General features: G+C 39.2%; 1 protein-coding gene across 1 annotated transcript in view; it reads right to left on the bottom strand.

The window, feature by feature from the left end:
• Nucleotides 1-627: 627 nt before the first annotated feature.
• Nucleotides 628-26,811, bottom strand: part of BRCC3 (BRCA1/BRCA2-containing complex subunit 3) — a 117,245-nt gene continuing 91,061 nt past the window's right edge. The window contains exons 8-11 of the mRNA XM_053580756.1: nucleotides 7,649-7,780; nucleotides 6,707-6,750; nucleotides 2,751-2,922; nucleotides 628-1,649 (exon numbers count right to left, since the gene is read on the bottom strand). Of these exons, the coding sequence (XP_053436731.1) occupies nucleotides 2,771-2,922; nucleotides 6,707-6,750; nucleotides 7,649-7,780 (328 nt within the window). The 3' untranslated portion in view covers nucleotides 628-1,649; nucleotides 2,751-2,770. The remainder of the gene's footprint in view (nucleotides 1,650-2,750; nucleotides 2,923-6,706; nucleotides 6,751-7,648; nucleotides 7,781-26,811) is intronic.

The raw sequence follows: 26,811 nt of genomic DNA, 5'->3' as shown, positions 1-26,811 counted from the left end.
GACAATAACGGTAGGCCTTGTTCACGTCACATACTGAGCTAAAAGGAACCATCTGCTCTAATCTTCATTTTATACTAAAAGAATGATAAACCCATAAAGGAAAAGGAGCTTGTGCTAAAGGTTTGCCTATAAAAATATTCAAATTGTTTTCTTTCCCTCAAATTTTCTTTTTATTATTATTTTCCAATTTCATAAAATAGGTACCAGACTTTCTAGTTCCTTACTTAAAACATAACATTTTATGTTGCCATAAAGTAGAGACTTAAAGGAAATGCAAAAACAGTAGACTCTCATGTACTCTTTACCCAGTTTTCCCAGTGGTAAGGTCTTACAAAACTACATAACTGCAATATAACTTTTTTTTTTGAGACAGAGTGTCCTTATGTCACCCTCAGTAGAGTGCCGTGGCGTCACAGCTAACTCAAACTCTTGTGTTTAAGCGATTCTCTCGCCTCAGCCTCCCAAGTAGCTGGGACTACAGGTGCCTGCCACAACACCCAGTTACTTTTTTGTTATAGTTGTCATTGTTGTTTTAGCAGGCCTGGGCTGGGTTGGAACCCGCCAGCCCTGGTGTATGTGGCTGGCACCCTAATCACTGAGCTATGGGTGCTGAGCTTATAATATAACTTCATAACCAAGGTTTTGACAATGGTATAACTAGGCTTTATTCAGTTTCACAAAATTTTACATGCATTCATTTTTTTATATCTTGGTCTACACAATTTTAGCATAGGTATAGATTCATATACTTAACACCACAATTAAGATACAGAATTGTCCCATCAACACAAAGGAACTCCTTGTGTCTTCCCTTTAGTCATACATATCCCACATCTTCTCCAGTCTCTGTCCCTGGCAATCATTAATCTGTTCTTTAATTCTATGATTATGTCATTTCAAGAATGTTATATAAATGCAATCAGAAAGTATGTAACATTTTGAGATTGGCTTTCTTCATTCACCATGATACTCCTGAGATACATCCAAGTTGTATCAATACTTTCTTTTCATTTCAGGACCTCTGGGTTGTTTCCAATTTTGGGCTATCACAAATGTAGCTGCTATGAATATGTGTACAGGATTTTGTGCCAACATAGTTTTCATTTCTGTGGAATAAATGTCTAGGAGTTTTGAGCACACTTTATATATTTCAGATTGATCAGATACATGGTTAGAAAAAAATTTATCTCAATTTGTAGCTTGTTTTTTCATCTTCTTCATTTTTTTACAAAACAGAAGGTCGTAATTTTGATAAAGCCCAAAATATCAAATTTTTCCTGTTTTATAGTTTTACATATTACATTTAAATCCACGATATATTTTGAGTTACATTTTATATAAGATGATAGGTTTAAGTTAAGGTCCACTTTATTTATTTATTTATTTATTTAAGCCTATAGATATTCAATTGTTCCTCCATTGACTTGCTTTATTACTTTGTTGAAATTAGTTGGACATATTCATGTGAATTTATTTCCGGGATTCTCTCTTCTGTTCCACTGATCTATGTGTCATTCACTTGCTAATATCATCTTGATTACTATAGCCTTGTAGTAAGTCTTGATACTGGATAATGTGAGTCATCCAACTTCTTCTTCTTCAAAATTGATTTAGCTTAATTAATTTTACGCTGGATATTTTCATCTTCCCTATAGGGAAAGAAAAAAATAGAGAAGATCTGTGGGAGATTATGGAAAATGTAACAATAACATTCCACATGCCATATGGTAGTAGTTCTTAAATGTTAGTGTGCCTCAGAATCAGCTGGGTAGTTCATGTAGATTTCCTTGTTCCACGCCCAGAGACTAAGTTTGACCTCCAAGTGATTCTGATACAGGTAGTTCTGGACTATGCTTTCAAATCTGAAAAACAGTATCTAGGGAGAAATAGGAAGCAAAAGCAAAACCCAAAAACAATCTTAATTACGTTAATTTCTAGTATACAATAGTCCTGACTCTTTTGTGAAAATAGACTTACCATTTGTGGCTACTCATGATAAAAAATGAACTTTTTAAAACATAATTTTTATTATATCCTACATGCTAAATGTTTCTGGAAAAACACATGTACAATATAATGGAAAATCCTAGGCAGATAGGATTTGCTCAATAGGAATTCATGTCAGAGTCAAATATGCTAGAACTCACCTGTCTGGTTAAAAAGGGCACCCATGTAGATTCAAGAGACAGGTATCTCAGAATATATATTGTAGAAATCAGGAAGGAAGACATGAGACAAATTTCTGAATGGGCAAGGAATAGAGGTTGGGAGCTCCTGAGTCACCTACACTTTGCACTAACCCTAGTGTATTTATTACTTACTTATTCAACATAAGTATCATAACTATGAAATCAAAATATGAAATACTCTTTAATTTATTCTAGGAGTACATGTATTTGAAAATAAAAATAAAGACTTCCAAGTTAAAAAAGGGAAAAACAAACATTTAAAATATATTCCCAAGACATTTTATTCCAAGATATCCCTTGCCAATGTACCTCCAATAGCCTTTTAAAAAATAACTTCCATATTCTACTTATATCATCTTGTAAATCCTCTTTGTAGACCAGTTAGAGGGAGAAGGGTTCAGTAAGCTCTAATAAACTTTTAGGAAGACATCTTGTGATTAACAAATGTGAAAAACTTATCCACTAAGATATAAAAAGAACCCCATTTTCTGCCTGCATGTGACTTATGTGCATTTTGAGATCACATTTAGTAAGTACACAAATTGAAAAGAAGTTTTTTACCCCCCATTCTGTCTCCTGCTTTATTCTAGAGAAGAAAGTTCTTGCATAAGTTCCTCCTTTTCTTGCTGTAGCTCCTGCAAATGTTGTTGGTTCTGCTCCAATCTGTCCTCCAACCACTGTAGAAGAGGCCCGCTGACTGCTGACATCTGACTGCATAGATTTTTGGTAAACACTTCAATAAGAAAAATCATAGATAAGATTAACTGTGGAAAAGTACTGTCCACTAGCATGTTCCCACTTCACCAACAGCCTCACCATGAGCACAGGAAGAAGAGGTTGAAGGAGGAAATGTAAAACATGTAATAATTAGAACTGGCAAACAACTTTCTATGCCCAGTCATGGTAAAGACATAGAGCTGAGCAAAAAAGATACTTATTCGATGCAGCGCCTGTGGCTCAGTTGGTAAGGCGCCGGCCCCATATACCGAGGGTGGCGGGTTCAAACCCGGCCCCGGCCAAACTGCAATAAAAAAAAAAAGATACTTATTCGGAGGCCATTATGAACACCCCTGGAACCATAATCCGGAGAGAAACCCAGCTCTACAAGAGCAGAAAGATGTCCAACTCTATACTCCATTAGGCAAAAGGAACCTTTCCATGGCTCTTACCCCTTTTGCCTTTTTAGAGCCAGTTTATTTTCCCTCACCCCTGATACATTCCTACACTATAAATGACTATAACCTCTTAGAGAACCAGAACTGTGCCTTCTGCAACTTAATTTTCCACAAAGCCATGCAGGAAAATTGCTTATTAAATGTTATGTATACTGAAGAAATAAATATATTAATTCAGCTCAACTGAGAGCTCTTTTAAAATGAGAAAAAAAAAAAAAGAACAGAGTGATAAAGAAAAAGGGAGTTATCATCTGTCATGCCTCACAGTGAATATTCAGCTTTGTGGTGAGACAAAGAATCTATGGCACTCTCTTAAAATAAATTCTGCCTCATGAAAGTATCTTTCTCTCTCATAGCATATGACTCTTATTGAAATGATCACTATAACACCGTGAGACATATCTTCACAGATCTATGTATACATATGAATGTGTATGTTTTTGAATAAAAACTGTATGATTTGGAGTGTTACTTTTCCCCCTACATAACAATATATAATGGATATCATTCAGTGTCAATAAAAATTTAGCTTTCCTTTCTGAGGGCAGCAGAATATTCACCTGAATGGAGGACCAATTTATTAAGTCCCCTATTGATGGGCATCTCAGTGGCACTCAATTTTTAGCTATTATAAAGAAGCCTGTGATTAAGTGGAATTGCTACACCTAAGTCCATGTGCATTTTATTTATTTATTTATTTTTGGCCGGGGCTGGGTTTGAACCTGCCACCTCCGGCATATGGGACTGGCGTCCTACCCCTTGAGCCACAGGCGCTGCCCTCCATGTGCATTTTAAAACTGATTAACCAGTATTTTCCAAACTGTAGCAAATTTTACCTCCAGGAACAGGAGGCCTGTCCACTTCACTTACATCCTTACTTGTCTCTCAGTTTCATCTTTGCCAAAAGAAAAGATGACAAGCTGGTAACTTTATCTTAATCCATACTTCTTTTAAAGATTATAATGAGTACATTTATTTCTCTATAGGAGCCTATAAAAGACTTTAATTTTTATATAGTGAATCTTTTCTTTTGTGAGTTTAGTGTTTCAGATTATACTTAGGCCATTACCTCCCTAGAGTTTGAAAAGTATTATTTTTTTAGCTTTTAAAATGAGCTTTATTGGGATGTAACTTACAGATGATAAAATGAACCAATTTAAAGTGTACAATTCTATGAGTTTTGACAAATGCATACTCTGTGCTATGGTTTGGATATTTAATTTTCCTAATCTTATGTTGAAATTTGATCCCCAGTGTTGGATGTGGGGCCTAATGGGAGGTGTTTGGGTCATGGAGCTGGATCCCTCATTAATGGCTTGATGCCTTCCTGGAGATAATAAGTGAATTCTCACTCTATTAGTTCTCACAGGACCTGGTTGTTAAAAAGAGCCTGGCACCTCTCCATTTCTCTGTTACTTTCTCGCTTACCATGTGATAGCTGCACATGTCAGCTCCCTTTCCCCTTCCACCATAAGTGGAAGCAGTCTGAGGCCCTCACCCGAAGCCAAGCAGTTGCTGGCACTATGCTTTTTGTACAGGCTGTAAATCTGCGAGTCAAATAGACCTCTTTTTTGGAAAAATTACCCAGCCTCAGGGGTTCCTTTATAGCAACACTAATGACTAAGCCCATGTAACCACTGAGAGTCAAGATACAGATCATTTCTAGAGCCACGAAGAATCACCTATGCAGTTTCCTTTATAGCTAAACGCCCCTTCACCCTGGCCCCAGGCAACTACTGATCTACTAGTTGTCACCATAGATTAATTATTTTTGACTTTGGAACTCTAGAACTGCAGCCTTTTGTGTGATACTTCTTTCACCTGGTTTAATGTTCTTGAGACCCATCCAGATTGCTGATATATCAGTAGTTTATTCTTTTTATTGCAAAATAGTACTCCATTGCATGGCTATATCCTACTTTATTTATCCATTCACCCACTGATACAAATTTGAGTTGTTTCCACCTTTTGATTCTTGTGAATAATGCTGCTATGAAAGCATGTTATACAAGTTTTTGTTTGAATAGCTATTTCAATTATTTTGGGTATATGCCTAGGAAAGAAACCAAGCAATAAAATTGGACATTAGGCAATTTTAATTGCCAACATTTTTTCCAAAGTGGTTGTGCCATATTTAATACTAAATGTTTAAATACATCTGGAATTTTTGTGTAGGATATTAGGTATAAATCTATTTTCTGTGAAATGGAAATAAGTCCATGTAGGTTAAGTAAGACTGCCTCTTTTGTTCAGCACTGTACCCCAGTGCCTAGAATAGTGACTAAAAGGTAGGCATGCAAATGTTTCTTGAATGAATGAGCTAACAACCGAATGAACTGTCCCAATACTATTTAGTGATAATCTATCCTATTTTTTACATTGATTTGAAGTAATAACTTTATTATATATAAATTCTTACATATACATGGGCCTATATCTGGGCTCTGTTCAGTTCCACTGATCTATTTGTCCATTTTAAGCTATTACTTATATTTTTTAAAATTTCTGTAGTTTTAGAGTACGGTTATATATCATGTGTTACTAACTTTTAACACTTTGTCATATTTTACCCCAAACAGAAATGATTAGATAAACCAAGCTAATTTTCCTTTTTCTCTTCAAAAAGTAATTGTCTATAACACTTGAAAGCTTCTCCTTTGTCCTTACTGGTGACCTTGCCAGTAATCGGGGAAGATTACACAGAATAACAACGAGGAATTCAGGGTTAGTCTGAAAGTATAGCTGGGGAGGTACATATGTTGGGGGAAAAGTATGTTAGTATGCATGTTGTATTAAGTTTTTTGTTCTTTTGTCTTGTATAGGAATTCCTTCTACATTTATTAACAATAAAAGATTTTCTCTCTCATGCCTTTCCTTTTATCTACCTGTCTGTTCATCCATCTCTTTCAGTTCTCACAATAGGCTAGTACTGGTTTGCTAGAATTAGTTCATTACTGGCTCACAAAGGCCAACTATTAACAATTTCAGGAAACAGATGCCATGTTATTTGCTTGAAATCAGCTGTGCTGGGATACTATGCCATGGAAACTGGAACACAAAACAAATCAGTGCCTTCCCTGCTCCTGAAAACTGGTTGTTAAGCGAGTACCAGCACACCATTGAGTAGGTCTATCACAAAGCTCTTTCCTGTCCCTCCTCCTTTCTTATTCTAGCTTGCATTTACAGTATTCATGGTCCCCAGGGTTCAAAAGATATGTTGGGAGCAGGATCATAGAACTCTTGGGAAAGGAAACCCAAGGATAACTTATACTCATCAATTTGCTTCTGTCAGCTGAGTATTTCAGGGGCCACTACCTATACTCAAGAAAAAAATATTCTTACCTGAGCCATTATGGATCTTGGTTACTGAGTCCAGATGTGTAAGGCTAATGGGATAAAATAGTTTTAGTTAGTATTAGTAGCAAAGCAGCACTGAAGGGAAAACAAAATGGTCATGGACTAAAACAAAACAATTAACTGTATCAAACCTTTGCCAACTGGATTAGATGAATATATACAATTTAAGTTCCCACATTTGATGGGTGTGTGTCACACTTTATGGGGGCAAGACATGATTGCAAGAGGGACTTTACCTAACAATTGCAATCAGTGTAACCTGGCTTATTGTACCCTCAATGAATCCCCAACAATAAAAAAAATAAATAAAAAACTCAGGAGATAGGGTGGCGCCTGTGGTTCAGTGGGCAGGGCGCCGGCCCCATATACTGAGGGTGTTGGGTTCAAACCCGGCCCTGGCCAAACTGCAACAAAAAAATAGCTGGGTGTTGTGGTGGGCACCGGTAGTCTCAGCTACTCGGGAGGCTGAAGCAAGGGAATTGCCTAAGCCCAGGAGTTGGAGGTTGCTGTGAGCTGTGTGATGCCATGACACTCTACCGAGGGCAATAAAGTGAGACTCTGTCTCTACCAAAACAAAACAAAACAAAAAAAACACAACAACAACAACTCAAGAGATAATTTAAAGAGATAATTTTGAAATTACTGTCTCTGATTGAAACCTTGACACAGTACATACTTATTGGAAAAGACCTTGTGTTTGGCAGGCAACAGGACTACTAAAATGTTGTAGTTTGTCTTGTTTTCATAACCAAAGAAGAAAGTGTCTTTGCCTTTGAAGGACCCAAAGGGTAGCAGGTGAAAAAAAATTGTTAAATAGATTGTTATCATATAGTGTGACTGGACACTGCTATAAACATTCTCACAGAGAGTGAAAGGAAAGGGGGCTCAAAAATTGCTAAAGATAAAAGGACAAAAGAAGGTCTCTACCTATGGATCCTCCTGTATGCATCCTGCTCCTCCTGGCACAGGATCTTGGGCAGCTCCACTGCTGATTCAAGGCACACTTTCCCGATGGTGACATGAGGTACAATATGGATTGGGATTTCAATTCTCTCATACCTGTGCAAGGCAATCAGTTCAGGTCAGTTTTTAAACCCTGAGTTGTCTTAATCAGAAATTCTCTATAGTTTAATTAAAGATTAAGTGTTCTTATAATTCATTTAGTGGATCAACTTCAAACTGGACAGAATTCAAACTAGGTTCATCTGGGCAGTAACTGGGAAGCCTATTTGCAGAATGAGTACTTTCATAGAAAATCTGAAGCCAGTTCTATTAACTTAACAGAAGCCTTGGGAGCTCAAGGTCCTTATGTCTGCTCTCAAGTCAAGGGAAATAGATAATTAATACTAATTTCAGTTAGGAAAACTGAGATTGAACAAATTAATCACAAAGTCTGGAGAACAGGCATTACAGACTCTTTGATGACTCCATCTGATTCATATGTTCTAATTCAGTGTTCACCAGTAGCTCTCACTTTCTATTCTCTCCCCTGTGGGGAGATAGGTAAGAAACTCAGAAATACTTGCATTTTCATGCTATAGTGAGAGAAACAGATATGCTTGTTACTAAGGCCAACCAATTTACCTTAACCCACTTCTTACCCTAAATACACCTAAATTCTACCTAATAGGAGATTCAGTGGAGAATTAAGGCTGATTGAGAGCCCCTGGCACCATGAGGCGTCAATAGCACACGGTGGTAAAGCAGTATAAGATCCAGTTCCCCATTTTCTCTTCCCCACCATAGTATATCTAGGCCCCATACCAAGAAGGAACACAAATGATAGGGAATTACAAGCCTCCATCCTTCCCCACACCCAAGTAGTCAGGCATGAGTTCATGAAAGAATGTGCCATAGCTGTTGGCGGTTTCCAAAAGGCCCTTTGGAGTAATACACAGTGACTATTGTCATTGATGGTTCCAGAAACACTGAAGAAGTTAATATGTGGCAGGAGCATGAGCAGAAATGGTTCTAATGGTCCACTGCTTTGGACACACAACTTCATAAATTCATAGAGGAAATTGGTAGAGCTTCCATGAGATTACTCAAAACTGTAATTCCTAGACCTAGGTAGGCAGACATCCAAAGATTATGATTTTACTTCCACTAATGAACTAGATGATTTAAGACCAATCTACTTTGAGAGAAAATTAAATAGCTGAGCCAAATAAAACAGCATCTGTTGGAAGTCACTGGAGAGCTACTAAGGCAACTAATAATTGTGGGAGCAATATCTGGGAGAAGAGGCAAACTCAGAAAGATAAGCCGGACATGTAGGGACAGTTTTCTGAGAAAGTACTGATTCCAGAGGAGGATGTTTACAAGCTGAGAAATTGAGGATAGTTCTCCTCTCCCGCTAACTTTACCCTACAAGATTTGCTAAGAATATGGAGGCATAAGAAAGTGGGACCTGAGCTGGAAAGAAGAAAGAGAGATCTTCATTATTTTATGTTTCTTAGATCTAAAATTCCTGCTAGGGAGGGGGAAATCAAATACTTACAGGGCAGATTTCTCCTGTGTTGAAAGCGTAGCAAACCAAAGTAAAACAGAGAATAACCACAGTAGCAACACAACTCATGCAAGTAGCTTCTCACTGGATAGAAGGACTAAGTTTTTATCCCAGCTGCTTGATACAGCAATGGACATGCTTTCCCTGGGAAATAATAATATTTAGTCTAATATCTATGGTCATTTTTAATGACTGTGCCATACAGTATAAACAAGGGACATGTGAAGAAACAAAAAAATATGACAGATGATCAAAACAAGAGGTCAATAAAGAAAGGCCCACAGACAACACAGATACTGCAATTAGTAGATAAGGATTTGAGAATAATTGTTAAAACTATGTAAAAAAAATAGAGGGGAAGATGGCAAAATGGATGAGAAAATGGAGAAAATATCTTCTTAAGATCCTACTTTCTTGTTTTGGATACATACCAAGAAGTGGGATTGGCAGATCTTATGTTAGACTATTTTTAATTTTTAAAACAACTTTCATACTATTTTTCATAGAGGTTGCACCATTTTACAATCTCAACAATAGTGCACAAGGGTTCCAACTCCTCCAACATCCCTACCAACATTTGTTATTTTCTGATTTTTTTTTTTAAATGACAGCCATCATAATGGGTATGAGGTGGTATCTCATTTTGGTTTTGAATTGGATTTCTCTGCTCACTGATGTCAAGCATTTTTTCATATGCTTGTACATTTGCATATAATCTTTGGAGAAATGTGTATTCATGTCTTGTCAACATTTAAATCAAGTCTTTTTTTTCTTTATTGAGTTGTAGCAGATCTTTATATGTTCCAGACATTAACCCCTTATCAGATACATGATTTGCAAATATTTTTCTCACCCTATAAGGTTGCCTTTTCACTGGGTTGTTTCCTTTGTTGCATAGAAGTTTTTGAGTTTGATATAGTCCAATTGGTCTACTTTTGCTTTTGTTGGCTGTGATTTTGTTGTCATATCCAATAAGTCATTGTCAAATCTAGTATCATGAAGATTTCCCCCGATGCTTGCTTCTACGACTGTAGCAGTTTAAGGTCTTATGTTTAGGTCTTTAATCCATTTTGAGTTAACTTTTGTGCATGGTTATAAGATAAGGGTCCAGCTTCTTTCTTTTGCATGTGGATATCCAGTTTTTCCAATGTCATTTATTAAAGAGACTGTCCTTCCCCAATTTAGTGGTCTTGACATCCTTGTTAAAGTTCATTCAATCATATATGCAAGAGTTTAATTCTGGGTTCGCTATTCTCTTTCACTGGTCTATATACCAGCACCACACTGTTTATATTACTTTAGTTTTGTAGTTACATTTGAAATCAGACAGTGTAAATTGTCCAACCTTGTTCTTTTTCAAAATAATTTTGGTTATTTGGGATCCCTTGAGATTCCATATGAACATTACGATGGATTATTCTATTTCTGCAAAAAAGAAGAATGCCACTGGGATTTTGATAGTGATTGCAAAATCCATTATTGTGGGTTTTCTACATGTAAAATAATGTCATTTATAAACAGAGATGAATCACTTCTCCCTTAAATCTATAGACAGCTTTGGGTAGCACTGTATCTTAACAATGTTAATTAACCCTTTTAGATCCAATTTTTCTACCACCCACATACCCCTAGTTTTTATTTGAGTTTGGTGTATTGCTTGCAATTATCTTACAACTTTACAAGAGAACTCACCTGATGATTTTATTATCTCTTTTAGGTTACATAAAATAAAGCTTTTTTGTTTATTTTATGTATAATTTTTTGAGTGTGATTCTTCTTGAAGCAATCTCCAGGATGAAATCCAGGCTTCCTCTTATATGTCTTACAGTAGAAAATGATTTCTCTCCTTCCACCTTTCTTATTTCTTCTGCTACTAACCATGAACCTTTGTTCTTTTATCATTCTGCATTATAAAAGGTATCTTCCCATTTAGCATTTCCTCAGTGTCGGAAGATGATGGTCTTCCCCTCTTTTTAAAATTTCTGTTCCTCACATTGCTCACAAGCTTAGTGATGAGATTTCTCCTGTAAGAAAGGTGCACCTGCACTTTCTCTCCACTCTCCTTCTTATCTAATAAGTATGTACCCTGTTTCCCCGAAAATAAGACAGTGTCTTATTTTAAGGTGTGCTCCCAAAGATGCGCTAGGTCTTATTTTCAGGGGACGTCTTATCGTTCCTGTAAGTAGGTCTTCTTTTCGGAGGATGTCTTATTTTCGGGGAAACAGGGTAGCTATTCACAACTGTAACTGCAGGACTTCCCTGTAAATCCATAACATCCACCGTACTGATCAGCACTGCCTACTCATCCAATAAACTCTGTGTATTCTAAAATAACTGTTTTTCAAATCGAACAGCCTGTTTCTTCCGATAACTAGCGATTAACTATATTTGAGGGCCAAAACACATACTCAGCATTGTCACTAACCTCTTGTCATGGAATGAGAGGCAAATCATTTTCATCACATTGATAGGCAGATAATTCACATTCCTGAAGCTTCTTCTTTTTGAAATCACTTGGAAAATCCTTCCTAGAAGCCATAATTGTTCCTATTATATGGATTTTCATTTTATGCAATTCCTGAGAAATTCGAGATCTTGTGCAGAATACGACAATAACAAAAAATAATGTCAGACATCTTCTGACATTGGAGCAGAACAAGAAAATCATTATGTCAGGCGAAATCCAACATAGGATAGGAAAAGGTTAAATTATCCAATCAATGAGCTCAGGATGTCTTTCATTTAGATGTGTCTTTAATTTCTTCCAGCAACTTTTCATATTTTTGAGTGAACAAGTCTGTCATTAACAATTCCTTTGTTAATTTTATGCATAAGTATTTTGTTCTTTTTGATATTACTGTAAATGATATTTTAAAATTTCCTTTTCTGACTGTTCATTGTTAGCATATAGAAATAAAACTGATTTGGGGGTGTTGGTTTTTGTTATCCTCCACTTTGCTGTATTAGTATTTATTTATTAGTTCTAACAGTCTTTATTGTGGGTTTTCTACATGTAAGATTATGTCATTTATAAACACAGATAAATCATTCCTTCCCTTCTAATTTGAATACCTTTTATTTATTTTTCTTGCTTAATTGGTCTGGGTAAGAATTCTAGTCATGTGTTGAACACTTATTTTTAAATTGAGGTATGTGTCTTCATTATTAAGTTGGAAGAGCTCTACACATAGTCCCCCCTTATCCTCAGTTTTATTTTCCATTGTTTCAGTTCTCCAAAGTCAATGATGGTATTCAAATATTAAATGAAAAATTCTAGAAAATTTCTAAAACAATTCATAAATTTTAAACTTAGAACCATTCTGAATCCTGGGATAAAAATCTCATGTTGTCCCACCTCAACCTGCCTGGGACATTGTAGAGGAATTGACATCATGCTTGCAAGGACAGTTACTGATTCTTACCACATTAAAAGGAAATGCTGAGAACAGGACAGTCTCCTGGCAAGCCTAGAGATAATTTGTGACTTAGGGGCAATCCCCCAAGTAACCCAGAGTTACGGAATGAGGTAAGATCAGTCACTCATTACTATGCAGGTGTTAAACATTGATGCTTGGTGCTCCTTCATGGGGGTTGTGGGGAAAGAACATGTGAGGAAAGAGCACTTGCAATCCTTATGCATGCAGCCCTCGCATGTCATTACTTTAACTCTCCACACCTGTTGTGTGTGTCATTACTTTAACTCTCCACACCTTTATATATAACCTTAATAAATAGCTGTTGTGGAGGGGGCTCAGGGCTCTCCTGCACCTCTAGTTAGCCCACCTCTTGCAAGCTAGCGCTTCAAATCACGTCCAGCCTGGTTCTTTCATGCAGTGCTGGGAGGCATAGTGGCCGTGGCAGTGACAGGATATGAACCAACCCTGCCTATTAGTCATTTAGTAACCCTTTTGTGTATGTCTTACTTTGTTGCCCCTGGTAGAGTACACTGGTGTCATAGCTCACAGCCACCTCAAACTCTTGGGCTCAAGAAATTCTCTTGCTTCAGCCTCCCAAGTACCTGGGACTACAGGTGCCTGCCACAACACCTGGCTATTTTTAGAGATGGGTCTCGCTCTAGCTCAGGCTGGTCTCAAACTCATGAGCTCAAGTGATCTGCCAGCCTTGGTCTCCCAGAGTAGGTCTTTTGCTTATCAGATGGACTGCCATAGTATTGCAGTGTCTATGTTCAAGTAACCTTCATTTTTTCTTAATAATAGCTTTAAAACACAAGAGTAGTGATGTTGGCGATTCAGATATGCTAGAGAGAACCCATGAAGTGCATCCTTTAAGTGAAAAGGAAAAAATGTTTGACTTAATAGTGAAAGAGAAAATATATGCTGAGGTTGCTAAGATCTAGAGTTAAGAACAAATCTTCTACTCTTGACATTCTGACCAAGATATTGTTATAGTCTATTTCAATTTTATTAGTTAGAAGATTAACAAAACAAAAAGTTGGTTCTTTGAAAAGATATATAGAATTAATAAACCTATGGCCAGGTTAACCAAAAACAGAAAAGTAAGGTCTCTAATAACCTTGGGCTGGGGACAGTGGCTGACGGCTATCATCCTAACACTCTGAGGGGCCAAGGCGGGAAGATTGCTTGAGCTTAGGAGTTTGAGACCAACCTGAGAAAGAGGGAGACACCCATCTCTACTAAGAATAGAAAAACTAGCTAGTTATTGTGGCAGGCACCTATAAGTCCCAGCTACTTGGGAGGCTAAGGCAAGAGGATCACTTGAGCCCAAGAGTTTGAGGTTGCTGTGAGCTATGACAGAATAGCACTCTAGCCTAGATGACAAAGTGAGACTCTGTCTAAAAAAAAAAAAAAAATCTCTTAAGAACCTCAATCAGAAATGAAAAGGGGAAATAACAGATATAATTGAGATACAAAAGATCATCACTGATTACTACAAAAAAACTCTATGCCCAGACATTTGAAAATGTGGAGGAAATGGAATAATTCCTGGACTCACACTACCTTTCTAGACTTAACCAGGAAGAAACATATCTCTTAAACAGCCCAATATCAAGCACTTAAATTACAACAATAAAAAAGCTTCCAACAATAACAAAAAAGTCCTAGACCAGACAGTTTTACACCAGAATTCCAGAATTCGACCAAACCTTCCAGAACAGCTTCTACCTATACTGTAGAACCCACTACAAAACATTGAGAATGAAGGAACATCTCCCAACTACTTCTATTATGGAAATATACCCTGATACAAAAATCAGGAAAGGACCCAACAAAAAAAGAAAACTAAAGACCAATTTCATTAATGAATATCAATGCACAAATACTCAATAAAATCCTAGCACAGAACACAGCTATACATTAAAAAATATATACATCACGATCAAGTAAGCTTTATCCCAGGGATGCAAGGTGGGTTTAACATATGCAAATCCATAAATGTAATTCACCATATTAATAGAAAAAAAAAAAGACCATATGATCCTCCCAATTGACACAGCAAAAGTCTTCAACAAAATCCAGCACCCTTTTCTGACAAGACCACTTAAGAAAACTGGCATAGATGGGATATTTCTTAAACTTATACAAGCCCTCTATGACAAACACAGTCAACATCATACTGAATGAAGTAAAACTGAAAGATTTTCCACTTAGATCTGGAACCAGATAAGGATGTCCACTATCACCACTGCTATTCAACATAGTTCTGGAAGTTCTAGACAATGCAAGCAGGCAAGAGAAGGATATCAAGGGTATTCAAATAGGGACAGAGAAGGTCAGACTATCACTCTTTGCTGTTAATATGACCTTATACTTAGAAAAACCCAGACTCAACCATGAGACTACTGTAAGGGATCAAGAAATATAGTAACATTTCAGGGTATAAAATCAATGTCCACAAATCAGTAGCCTTCGTATATGCCAATAGCAGTCAAGCTGAGAATCAAATCAAAGACACAATACTCTTCACAGTACCTTCAAAGAAAATGAAATACCTGGCAATGTATCTAACAAAGGATGTGAAGGAACCCTACAGAGCGATCTATGAAACCCTAAGAAAAGAAATAGCAGAAGACATTAACAAGTGGAAGAACATACCATACTCATGGCTAGGAAGAATCAATATTGATAAAATGTACACACTACTCAAAGTGATCTAAAGATTTAATGAAATCCACATTAAAACACCAACAACATATTTTGAAGAAATGGGTAAAAAATGGGAAATGGGTTCATTTTATATAGAACCAGAAAAACCCCAAATAGCCAACACAATTCTAAGAAATAAAAACAAATCTGGAGGCATCATGTTACCAGACTTCAGGTTATACTACAAGTCTATAGTGATCAAACCAGCATGGTATTGGCATAAAAATAGAGACATAGGGTCAGTGCCTGTGGCTCAAGCAGCTAAGACTCCAGCCACATACACCTGAGCTGGCGGGTTTGAATCCAGACTGGGCCCGCCAAACAACAATGATGGCTGCAACAAAAAATAGCCAGGCGTTGTGGCAGGTGCCTGTAGTCCCAGTTACTTGGGAGGCAGAGGCAGGAGAATCACTTGAGCCCAGGAGTTGGAGGTTGCTGTGAGCTGTGATGCAATGGTACTCTAACCATGGGGGTGACAGCTTGAGGCTCTGTCTCAAAAAAAAAAAAAAAAAAAAAAGAGAGAGAGAGACAGACATATGGAACAGAATAGAAAACCTAGAGATGAAACCAGCCTCATATTGCCATCTGCTCTTTGATAAAGCAAAAACAAAAGCTTACAGTGGGGAAAAGAATCCCTATTTAATAAATGGTCCTGGGAGAACTGGTTAGCCACATGTAAAAGACTGAGACTGGACCCACACCTCTCACTGCTTAAAAAATTAATTCACTCTGGATAAAAGATTAAAATCTAAGAAACTACAAAACTTGTAAGTGTGGGAAAAATTCTTAATGATATTGGGCCTGCGAAAGATTTTATGAATAAGACCCCTTGGCAAATTGTAGCAACACCAAAAATAAATAAATGGCACCTGATCAAGTTTAAAAGCTTCTGCACACCTAAGGAAACAATAAAGCAGATAGCCTACTTTTAGAATGGGAGAAGATATTCACATGCTATAAATATTACAAAGGGTCAATAACCAGAATCTACAAAGAACCCAAACACATTAAGAAGAGCAAACAACTAATTCCATTAATCACTGAGCAAGAGACATGAACAGAGCCTTCTGTCAATAAGACAGAAGAATGGCCAACAAACACATGAAAAAATGCTCACTGCCCCTAATTATCAGAGAAATGCAAATCAAAACCACCTTAACAAATCACCTAAACCCAATGAGAATAGCGCACATCACAAAGTCCCAAAGCTGCAGATGCTGGTGCTGATGTGGAGAGAAGGGAACACTTTTACACTGTTGATGAGACTACAAACTAAGATAGCCTCTTTGTAAAGAAGTATGGAGAATCCTCAAAGAGCTAAATATAGACGATCTATTTGATTCTGCAATCCTGTTTCTAGGTATCTACTCAGAAGAAAAACATCATAAGGACATTTGCACTAGACTGTTTATCACAATTCAATTCACAATCATCTGGGTGGCGCCTGTGGCTCAGTGAGTAGGGCACCAGCCCCATGTACTGAGGGTGGCGCGTTCAAACCCAGCCCCGGCCAAAACTGCAACAATTTGCAATCATCAAGATGTGGAAACAACCTAAGTGCCCATCGATGGAGGAATGGATTAATAAACTGTGGTATATGTATACCCTGGAAGACTACTCAGCCATAAAAGGATGAAGACTTTACATCTTATGTATTGACATGGATGGAGTTAAACAACATTCTCTTTAATAAAGTATCTCAAGAATGGAAAAGCTAGCACCATATATATATATAATACTGAAACAGAAAAGTTCAATGAGAGAAAATTGGTAAAATCTAAATAAATGGAGGGATGCGTAAAATTGATCTGATTTTATCCCAGCCAAATCTTAGCTGAAATATCTCAGAAAAGGTTTTCTTATAGAAATGAACAAGCTGATTCTAAAATTTATCTGGGATTATAAAGGACAAATGACAACCAAGATAATCTTGAAGAGCAACAAAAGTGAGAACTAACACTACCAGATATCAAGACTTACTATAAAGCTATAATAATTAATACAGTGTGTTAATGGCATGAGATAGACACACAGACAAAAATAGAGAGTAGAGACTCTCATCCTGCTCCATTTGATTGCCAAGTTCTGACCTGGAATGACCTCCCCCTTGTATATGCTGACTTGTCCTTGATGCTGTTAGTTGCAACATCATGAAGGGCCAGGACTATGTTTGTCCTGTGTCCTGCAACAACCCTGAGATTAGAGGGCGGAAGCAAAATGGCCAACTGGAGCCAGTTGTCCACAGAGGCTCCTGTCCAGGAGACTTAAAGGACAGAAGCTTAGCAAGTAAGCCAATGGTTTGGAGCTGAGCCAAGAGAGAAGGTTGAAGAACACACAACAACCTTGCAGAGGTGAGCTGTGACCCCAAGAAAACAAACAATAGGTACAAAATCCATTGCCAAGCAGACAGGAGTCCCCTCCCCTATGAGAACAGCTTGCAGTATACTCTATACAAACACGTGAGCAGAGTTCAGATCCCCTCCTATTTTATTGTACGGAAGAGACCCTCTAAAAACTGGAAGTCTTTCCCTAGAGAGGACTTACAAATGTGCCACGATACTCTCCAACCAGGCCTAAAACTGTATATATTCTCTACCTGCAATTCTGAACGCCCAGCACTCTCCACCACTCTCACCCCAAGGTCTGGAAGCCTGTCCCCAGTAGAGTCCAAATTCATGGGCATTTTCTCAAGAGGTGTGGACAGGGCATGGGCTGTTGCTGGTCTGTGCTGATTCTGTGGCACGGGAGTGAGGAGAAGATAGTGAACTGAGGCTGAGGGAACCCTAGGGAAGAAGGAGAGGTGGTGCCCTGCGGCACAGAGCAGCAGCAGTGGAGGCGGGAACAATAGGGCTCACAGCCCTGGGGATATTTTAAAGAGACACTCCCTGACTCTCTGGGCAACCAGCAGAAGCCTGGCATCTTCTCTGGTGGCAGCCACAGGCAGAACAGATCTGGGATGGAAAGGCAGGCCCTGTGAGTAAAGGGTATGCGTGAGGCGGTACCTGCCTGGGTGGGGTGGTGCGGGGGGGATGCGGCATACTCCCAAGGTGGAGCTGAGCAGAAGGACAACTTTAGTGAGCCTAGGATGCACCCGGCCTTCAGGGGATCATAGTTGAGACAAAGGCAGGTGGGAAGAGGCAGAAACCAAAAGCTGAGTGTGAGCTCTAGTCCCGCCCGAACCAACACAGATGGCAGCCGAGACAGATACACCAGCTATGGGCAGTGGCGGGGCTGAGTCACAGTTTCTGTGAACACAGTCAGCATCTGATCCACAGGGAAATATAGTTGGGAAGGAAACAAATTCTGCAAAATTGTTCCGTTCTGTCAGCAACATCAATCAGGGGAAGGGCTGGAATGGAGTAAACTTCCCCAGCCGCATTAAGCACCCGAGGTTGTCAGGCCTCAGCTCCCCCTGCCAGATGGTGGCAGAATGTGGAGGCCTGGATGAGGAGACATAGATCTCCCTGTGACTCAGGCAGGCACAAACTCGTGGAGCATCTGCTCATTGGAGGGAACTGGGTCTACGCCCGGTGGGGGTACCAGTGACTGGGTGTGACATAGGTGCAAAGTAGGGAAGGAGGCATCAACCTTCCCAGACTAATTCATTTTGAACTCATAGAGCACTGGAGCAAGTTATATTTGAGCTGCCAGCAGACCCCTGCTATCTAGTTGCTGGAGACTTTTGAACTCTCTCACCTGAGACTGGTGCTGACTGGTCCAATAGATTTGGACCTCTTGAACTGGGCCAATGACCCAAGGACTATCCAAAGTAGAACCCTGGGTGTGTGGTTGTGGAAAGGTTTGATTTTCCATTTCCAGTTGCTGCCCATGGTGGGCGGGGAGACTTAGTTGCTGGTATTTCTCCACAGCTGAGACTTCAACCTAGAGTAACTGATTCACTAGGGTAGGACAGAGACCAGCTGAAAACAAGGCAGAGCCACTTAGCCCCACCACATCAAGTAAGTTCCCAGTGACTCAGGCCATAGCACTGTGGGTCCTTTGCAAATCTCTAGGGAAAAGGTACAGACACCATTCCCAGCTCTGGGGCAAAGGGCTGGTTAATCACTACTCCTGGAGCCCCCAAACCAACTTCTCTTTATCTGTTCATCTAGTCAAACGGTATAAAATAATCATGGGGCAGAATCAGTGGAAAAACTCTGGCAACGTGAATAACCAGAATAGATCAATCCCCCAAGGAACGATATGGTGGACACAACTGAAGATGCTATTCATAAACACATGGCTGAGATGTCAGAAATTGAATTCAGAATTTGGATGGCAAATAAGATTAACAGAATAGAGGTAAAGTTGGAATTAGAAATTCAAGGAGCATTTCAAAAGTTGTCTCAAGAATTCAATGAATTCAAAGACAAAATCACCAAAGATTTTGACACATTGAGGCAAGAATTTGCAGCCCTCAAAGATCTGAAAAATTCAGTAGAATCCCCCAGTAACAGAGTGGAGCAAGCAGAAGAAAGGATTTCTTAAATTGAAGAAAAAACTTTTGAATGCTCCCAAACTCTCAAAGAGGAAGAGAAATGGAGAGCAAAAACCAATAATTCTCTCAGAGAGCTCTGGGATAATTCAAAGAAAACTAATATTCACCTTATAGGAATCCCTGAAGGCAACGAAGTTGCTTTGCAAGGCACAGAGGCTCTTCATGAGATTATGAAGGAGAACGTTCCAGACATGCCAAGAGATTCTGAAATTCAGATAGCAGACAATTTCAGAATTCCAGCATGACTCAACCCAAATAAGACATCCCCTAGGCACATTATAATTAACTTTGCCAAAGTTAAAATGAAGGAGAAAATTCTGCAAGCAGTCAGATGTAAGGAAATAATAACCCACAAGGGGAAGAATATTGAAATTACTGCAGATCTCTCTGCTGAAACCTTTCAAGCTAGAAGAGGGTGGTGATCAACATTTAATCTCCTAAAACAAAATAACTTTCTACCCAGGATCCTGTATGCAGCTAAACTGAGTTTCATTTATGATGGACAAATTAAATACTTTAATGACATCCACATGTTAAAGAAATGTGGCATAACTAAAACAGCTCTCCAGGATATTTTCAGACCTATCCTCCACAATGAACAGCACAATCTGCCACCACAAAAGTAAACTCACTCAGAAACTTTTATACAAATTCCAACTTCCACAGTGGCCAAAGGATTAAAAATGTCCACTGGACTTTTGAGAAATTCAATACCCAAAATATTACCAGGCTTAACAATATTCTCAATTAATGTGAATTCTTTAAATTGTCCTCTAAAGAGGCACAGGTAGGCTGACTGGATACAAAAACTCAGGCCAGATATCTGCTGCATACAAGAATATCATATTAATTTAAAAGATAAATATAGACTCAGGGTGAAGGGATAGTCATCTATACCTCAGGCAAATGGAAAGCAGAAAAAAGCAGGTGTTGCAATTTTATTTGCAGATACAATAGGCTTTAAAGCAACAAAAGTAGAAAAAAAAAGTAAAAAAAAAAGAGAAAGGTAAGCACTGTTGCCCCTCAAAAAAAAGAGGTAGAGATGATTACATTATTCCTGAAAATAATCTTTTGCCTGTGTATACAAAGGGCAATAAAAACACAGAAACACACACACACACACACAAACCAACGAAAGTAAGGAAAGATAAGGATATTCACTCCATATTTGTTAAGGATAACACTCAACAAGATGAGATTTCAATTATTAACATTTCTGCACCCAACCAGAATGTGCCTCGATACATAAGAGAGACTCGAACAGAAATGAGCAGCTTGATTTCCTAAGGCACCATAATAGTCAGAGATTTTTAACACTTCTTTGGCAGTGTTGAATACATCCTCCAAAAAGAAGGTAAGCAAAGAAATACTAGATTTAAATTAACCCATTCAACAAATCGTTTTAACAGACATCTACAGAACATTTCATCCTAACAAAACTGAATACACATTCTTCTCATCAGCCCTTGGAACATCCTCCAAAATTGATCACATCTTAGTTCACCAGTCTAACCTCAGCAAATTTAAAAGAATAAAAATCATTCCTTGCGTCTTCTTAGACCATCATGGAATAAAAGTTGAACTCAGTAACAGGAATCTGCATACTCATACAAAAACACCAAAGCTAAATAACCTTATGATGAATAATAGCTGGGTCATAGAGAAGATTAAGAGAGAAATTAACAAATTTTTGGAACAAAACGACAATGAAGACATGAATAATCAGAACCTTTGGGATACCACAAAAGAAGTCCTATGAGGGAAATTTATAGCACTGCAAGCCTTACTCAAGAGAACGGAAACAGAGGAAGTTAACAACTTAATGGGACAACTTAAGAAATTGGAAAAGGAAGAAAATTCCAATCCCCAAACCAGCAGAAGAATAGAAATAACAAAATTAGTGCAGAATTAAATGAAACTGAAAACAAAAGGATTATACAACAGATTGAAAAATCTATGTTTGTTTTTTGAAAAGGTCAATAAAACAGATAAACTTTTGGCTAACCTAACCAGGAAAAAAAGAGTAAAATCTCTAATTTCATCAATCAGAAATGGTAAAGATGAAAAAACAACAGACTACTCAGAAATCAAAACAATCCTTAATGAATATTACAAGAAACTCGATTCTCAGAAATATGAAAATATGAAGGAAATAGACCAACACTTGGAAGTACGCCACATTCCTAGACTTCGCCAGAATGAAGTGGAAATGTTGAACAGGCCTATACAAAGTTCTGAAATAGCATGAACTATACAAAATGTCCCTAAAAAGAAAAGCCTGGGACGAGAAGGCTTCACATCAGAATTCTACCAAACCGTCAAAGATGAACTAGTATCTATATTACTTAACCTTTTCTAAAATATAGAAAGAAGGAATACGAAACAACAAATTCTATGAAGCTAATCCCCAAATGAGGAAAAGACCCAACAAGAAAAGAAAATTATACATCAATATCACTAATGAAATATTGATGCAAAAATAGTCAACAAGATCCTAACAAACAGAATCCAGCAACACATCAAACAAATTATACAATATGACAAAGTGGATTTTTATCCCAGGGTATCAAGGCTGGTTCAATATATGTAAATCTATAAATATAATTCATCACGTAAACAAATTAAAAAACAAAGACCATATTATTCTCCATTGATGCAGAAAAAGATTTTGATAATATCCAGCATCCTTTCATGATCAGAACACTTTAAAAAATGCGTACAGAAGGGACATTTCTTAAACTGATAGAGGCCATCTACAGCAAACGAACAGCCAATATTGAATTGAATGGAGTTAATTGAAATCATTTCCACTCAGATCAGGAACCAGGCAAGGTTGCCCATTGTCTCCAATGCTTTTTAACATTGTAATGGAATTCTTAGCCATGCCATTAGGCAAGAAAAGGTGATCAAAGGTATCTACATAGGATCCGAAGAGATAAAACATTCACTCCTGGAGATGTTATTATTATGTATCTGGAAAACCCCAGGGATCCAACCACAAAACTCTTAGAATTTAATCAAGGAATATAGCAGCATCTCAGGTTACAAAATCAACACTCATAAATCTGTAGCCTTTATATATACCAACAATAGTCATGCTGAAAAAACAGTCAAGCACTCTATTCCGTTCACAGAAGTGCCAAAGAAGATGAAATATTTGAGAGTTTACCTAACAAAGGACATAAAAGATCTCTATAAAGAGAATTATGAAACTCTAAAAAAATAAATAGCTGAAGATACTAAAAAATAGAAAAACATACCATGCTCGTGGCTGGGAAGAATCAACAGTGTTGAGAGTTAAAGGACAGAAATTTAGCAAGTAACCTGGCAGATTAGAAATACACCAAAAGGTTGAAGAACACACATCAACCCTGCTGAAGCGAGCTGCGACCCCAAGGATACAAACAAAAGGTACAAAATCCATCACCAAGTGGACGGGAGTCCCCACCCCCATGAGAACAGGTTGGAGTACTCCATAAACAAACGAGGAGAGTTCAAAAGTCCTCCCATTATACTCCACAGGGAGACCCTCTAAAAACTGGACCTACTTCCCCTACTAGGGTGCCATGGCGCTCCCCTACCAGGCATAAAACTGTGTAAAACTGTATATATTCTCTACCTGAAATTCTGAGCTCTCAGCACTCCCCTCCACTCTAACTCTGAGGTCTGGAGGCCTGTTCCCAGGAGTCTGGATTCTTGGGTGATTTCTCGAAAGGCGTGGACAGGGCATGGACTACTGCTGGCCAGTGCTGATTCTGCGGCACGGGAGGGAGGAGAGGACTGTCAGCTGAGAGGGAACCACGCCGGAGTGGCATTGCCCCGAGGTGCAGAGCAGCAGCAATTTTTGGGAATAATATGGCTCACCTCTGGATATTCCAGAGTCACACCCCTGCCTCTCTGGGCAACGGGAGGAGGCCGGGCATCTTCTCAGGTGGCAACCACCGGTGGAACAGATCTGGGATGGAAAAGCAGGCCCCATGAGTAAAGCGTTTGCCTGAGGGGGTACTGACCTGGGTGGAGCGCGGGGACTAGAAAATGCACAGGCATAGCCAGCAGACTCCCAGGTTGGAGCTGACACAGAAGACTGCCTTACTTAGCCTACGATACACCCGGCCCTCAGGGGATCATCAGCCTAGACAAAGGAGGGCAGGAGGCTACAACTGACAGCTAACCATGCTGCAAATACAAACCTGCAGCAGCAAACACAGGGCCTGAGGTGCAGGTTCTATGAACTCAAAACAGCTTGTCTTCTGCAGGGGAATTTAGCCGGGACAGAAACAAATTCCGCAAAGTTGTTCTGTTCTGTGAGTAAAATCAATCACAGGCGTGGCTGGAACTGAGTGAACAGCCCAGCCTCCATCAAGTGCCCAAGCTTCTCAGGCCTCACCTTCCCCTGCTGGATAGTGGCAGAGAGCAGCAGCCTGGCTGAGGAGACACAGATTTCCTTGTGATTCAGGCAGGTACAAACCGCCTGGAGTTTTTGCTCATTGGAGGCAACTGGGTCACAAGCCTTACAGGGTTATCAGTGACTGGGTGTGACAGAGGTGAAAGGTCAGGAAGGAGGTATCAACATTCCAAGCCTAATCTATTTGCTGGGTGGGTTCCCCTGACCTCACAGAGCACCGGAGCAAGTCATATTTGTGTGGTCAGCAGACCCCTGCAATCTAGTTGCCAGAGACCTTTTAAACTCTCCCACCTGAGACAGATGCTGACTGACACAATTGATTTGGACCTTTTGAACTGAGTCAAACGCCCGAGGACTATGCAAGTGGTGCCCCTGGGTATGTGGTTGTAGGGGGTGTGATTTTCCTTTTCCAATTGTTGCCGATGGGGGGCGGGGTGACTTAATTGCTAGTATTTCACCACAGCTGAGTCTTCAACTCAGAGTAACTGTTTCACTAAGGTCAGACAGAAACAAGCTGAAAACAAGACACAGCCAGTTAACCCCACCACACCAAGCAGGTCCCGAGGTTCTCAGGCCATAGAACTGTATGGGTCCTCAGCAAAGCTCCAGGGAAAAGGTATAGACACCAGACCCAGCTGTTGGGCAAAGGGCTGATTAATCACTACTCCTGGAGCCCCGAACCCAACTTTTCTTCATCCACTCATTTAGTCAAACGGTGTAAAATAATCATGGGGCGGAATCAGCAGAAAAACTCTTGTAACATGAATAACCAGAGTAGATAACCGTCCCACATGCAAAGAAAGATATGGCAGATGTAACTGAATATCCCATTCATAAACAGATGGCCAAGATGTCAGAAATCAAATTCAGAATTGGGATTGCAAATAAGATGAATAGAATGGAGGAAAAGTTGGAATTAGAAATTCGAGGAGCAGGGGGAGGAGCAAGATGTCGGCCAAGTAACAGCTTCCCTGCAACCGGGCACAGGGAGTCTGGTGAGATAAGACTCCAGGCACCTCTGGCTGGTGGGATCTGCCTATAATCATCCCTTTGAAGATACAGGGAGTCAGCGAGACACTTCTAGACCCCAAGAGGAGAACAAAAACAGTGAAAAACTGACAAATGGTTGCGTGTGTTGGATCGGTCTAATCCCGCCAACAGCTGTAAGTACAGCAGTAGCGAGACTGAAAACCGGAAAATCCTTACCTGTGAACTGTTTTGGTGTTGTTGGACTTGGCACTCAGTTTAACTGCCTTGGAGAGAGCTGGAGCAGGAGTGTGAAGAACGTTGGGTGCTATCTAGGGCCCAAGACTGAGCTGCTGAGCCAGACGGAGCTAACAGTGTTCAGCTGTGGGCCGCGGGGAGCCATTGTGAGAGAACTGCCCTGCCGAGCTCCACCCTCAGGGTCACAGAGCAAGGATCGGGTGGGAGCTAGTAACCTAGTGACTGACCAGCCTAAAGTCGGGGACTGAGACGCCTTACAGCCTTAACCCTAAGGGGCAAAGTGAGACCGATTTTGGCACACTGTGTAAGTGGATAGCCACTTCTGTAGTGATCCCAGTGACAAGCACTTTCCTGGGAAAGCTTCTGCTTAGCCAAATTTAGAAGTGTAAAGTGCCTTTTAAGAGGGCTGAGGAGAGATTTAGGGTCTCCACCTTGTGGGCTTTGAGAAATCAGCAGAGGCCTCGAGTCACATCAGCATTGTGATTAACATCTCATACCCCAGAAGACCACCTGTTGCCCAGACAATATTCAAAAAGATATATATATCTTTGGTTTTGGTCGCTTTATTTTTTTGTTTGTTTTTTATTTATTTTGTTGTTGTTGTTTTGTTTTTTAATTTCAACCTTTTCTGTACAGATTTTTTCTTTCATTTTTTTCTCTTTTCTTTCTCCATATTTCTAGTTTAAATACAATTTCCCATTGCTGCCTTTTTCAATAATAAGAACTTCATTTTTGCTAGTGTTTCCACCCATATTATTTGGTTTTTCACCCAATTTTATCCTGTAAAGTTTTCTGTTTGGTTGATTAGGTTTGACTTATACCATGTTTGTCTTTCCTGTACTTGGTGGAGGTGGGGTACTGTGTCTGATCAGGTATAGCAAAGAGCTGCTGATCTCAAGGGAACCACCCAAACTGGCACCCGCAGAAATTGGTTTTTTTTTTTTAAGGTTGGAAAAAAGTACCCTACTATACACCAATACTGCTCCTGTCGCCCTCTTTCTGTTCCACTCTTCTTTTTGTCAATATTCCCTTTTACCCACCCCCTCTCCTTTCTCTATTTCTTTTCATTCATTCTTTCTTTTTCTTTCTTTTATCCCTTCTTGCTATTCAACCTTCTCATCCTTTTGGTCCTATACTAAAAGAATTCATTGAAACATTAGTGCACAGGCATGGCAACTTAAAGAGAAAGAGGAAGTGAAAGGAATACTAGGTCAAGGAAACAGATAAAAGGAATCACTCATGAGGAAGAATCAGCAGAAAATCCCTGGCAACACGAAGAACCAGTCCAAAGCAACCCCTCCAAGGGACCAAGAGGTAGCTACTGTAGAG

This window comes from Nycticebus coucang, chromosome X, assembly GCF_027406575.1.
Source record: "Nycticebus coucang isolate mNycCou1 chromosome X, mNycCou1.pri, whole genome shotgun sequence".
Taxonomy (NCBI): domain Eukaryota; kingdom Metazoa; phylum Chordata; class Mammalia; order Primates; family Lorisidae; genus Nycticebus; species Nycticebus coucang.
The sequence above is the reverse complement of the archived record's forward strand: the minus strand, read 5'-3'. Positions and strand labels throughout refer to the sequence as shown.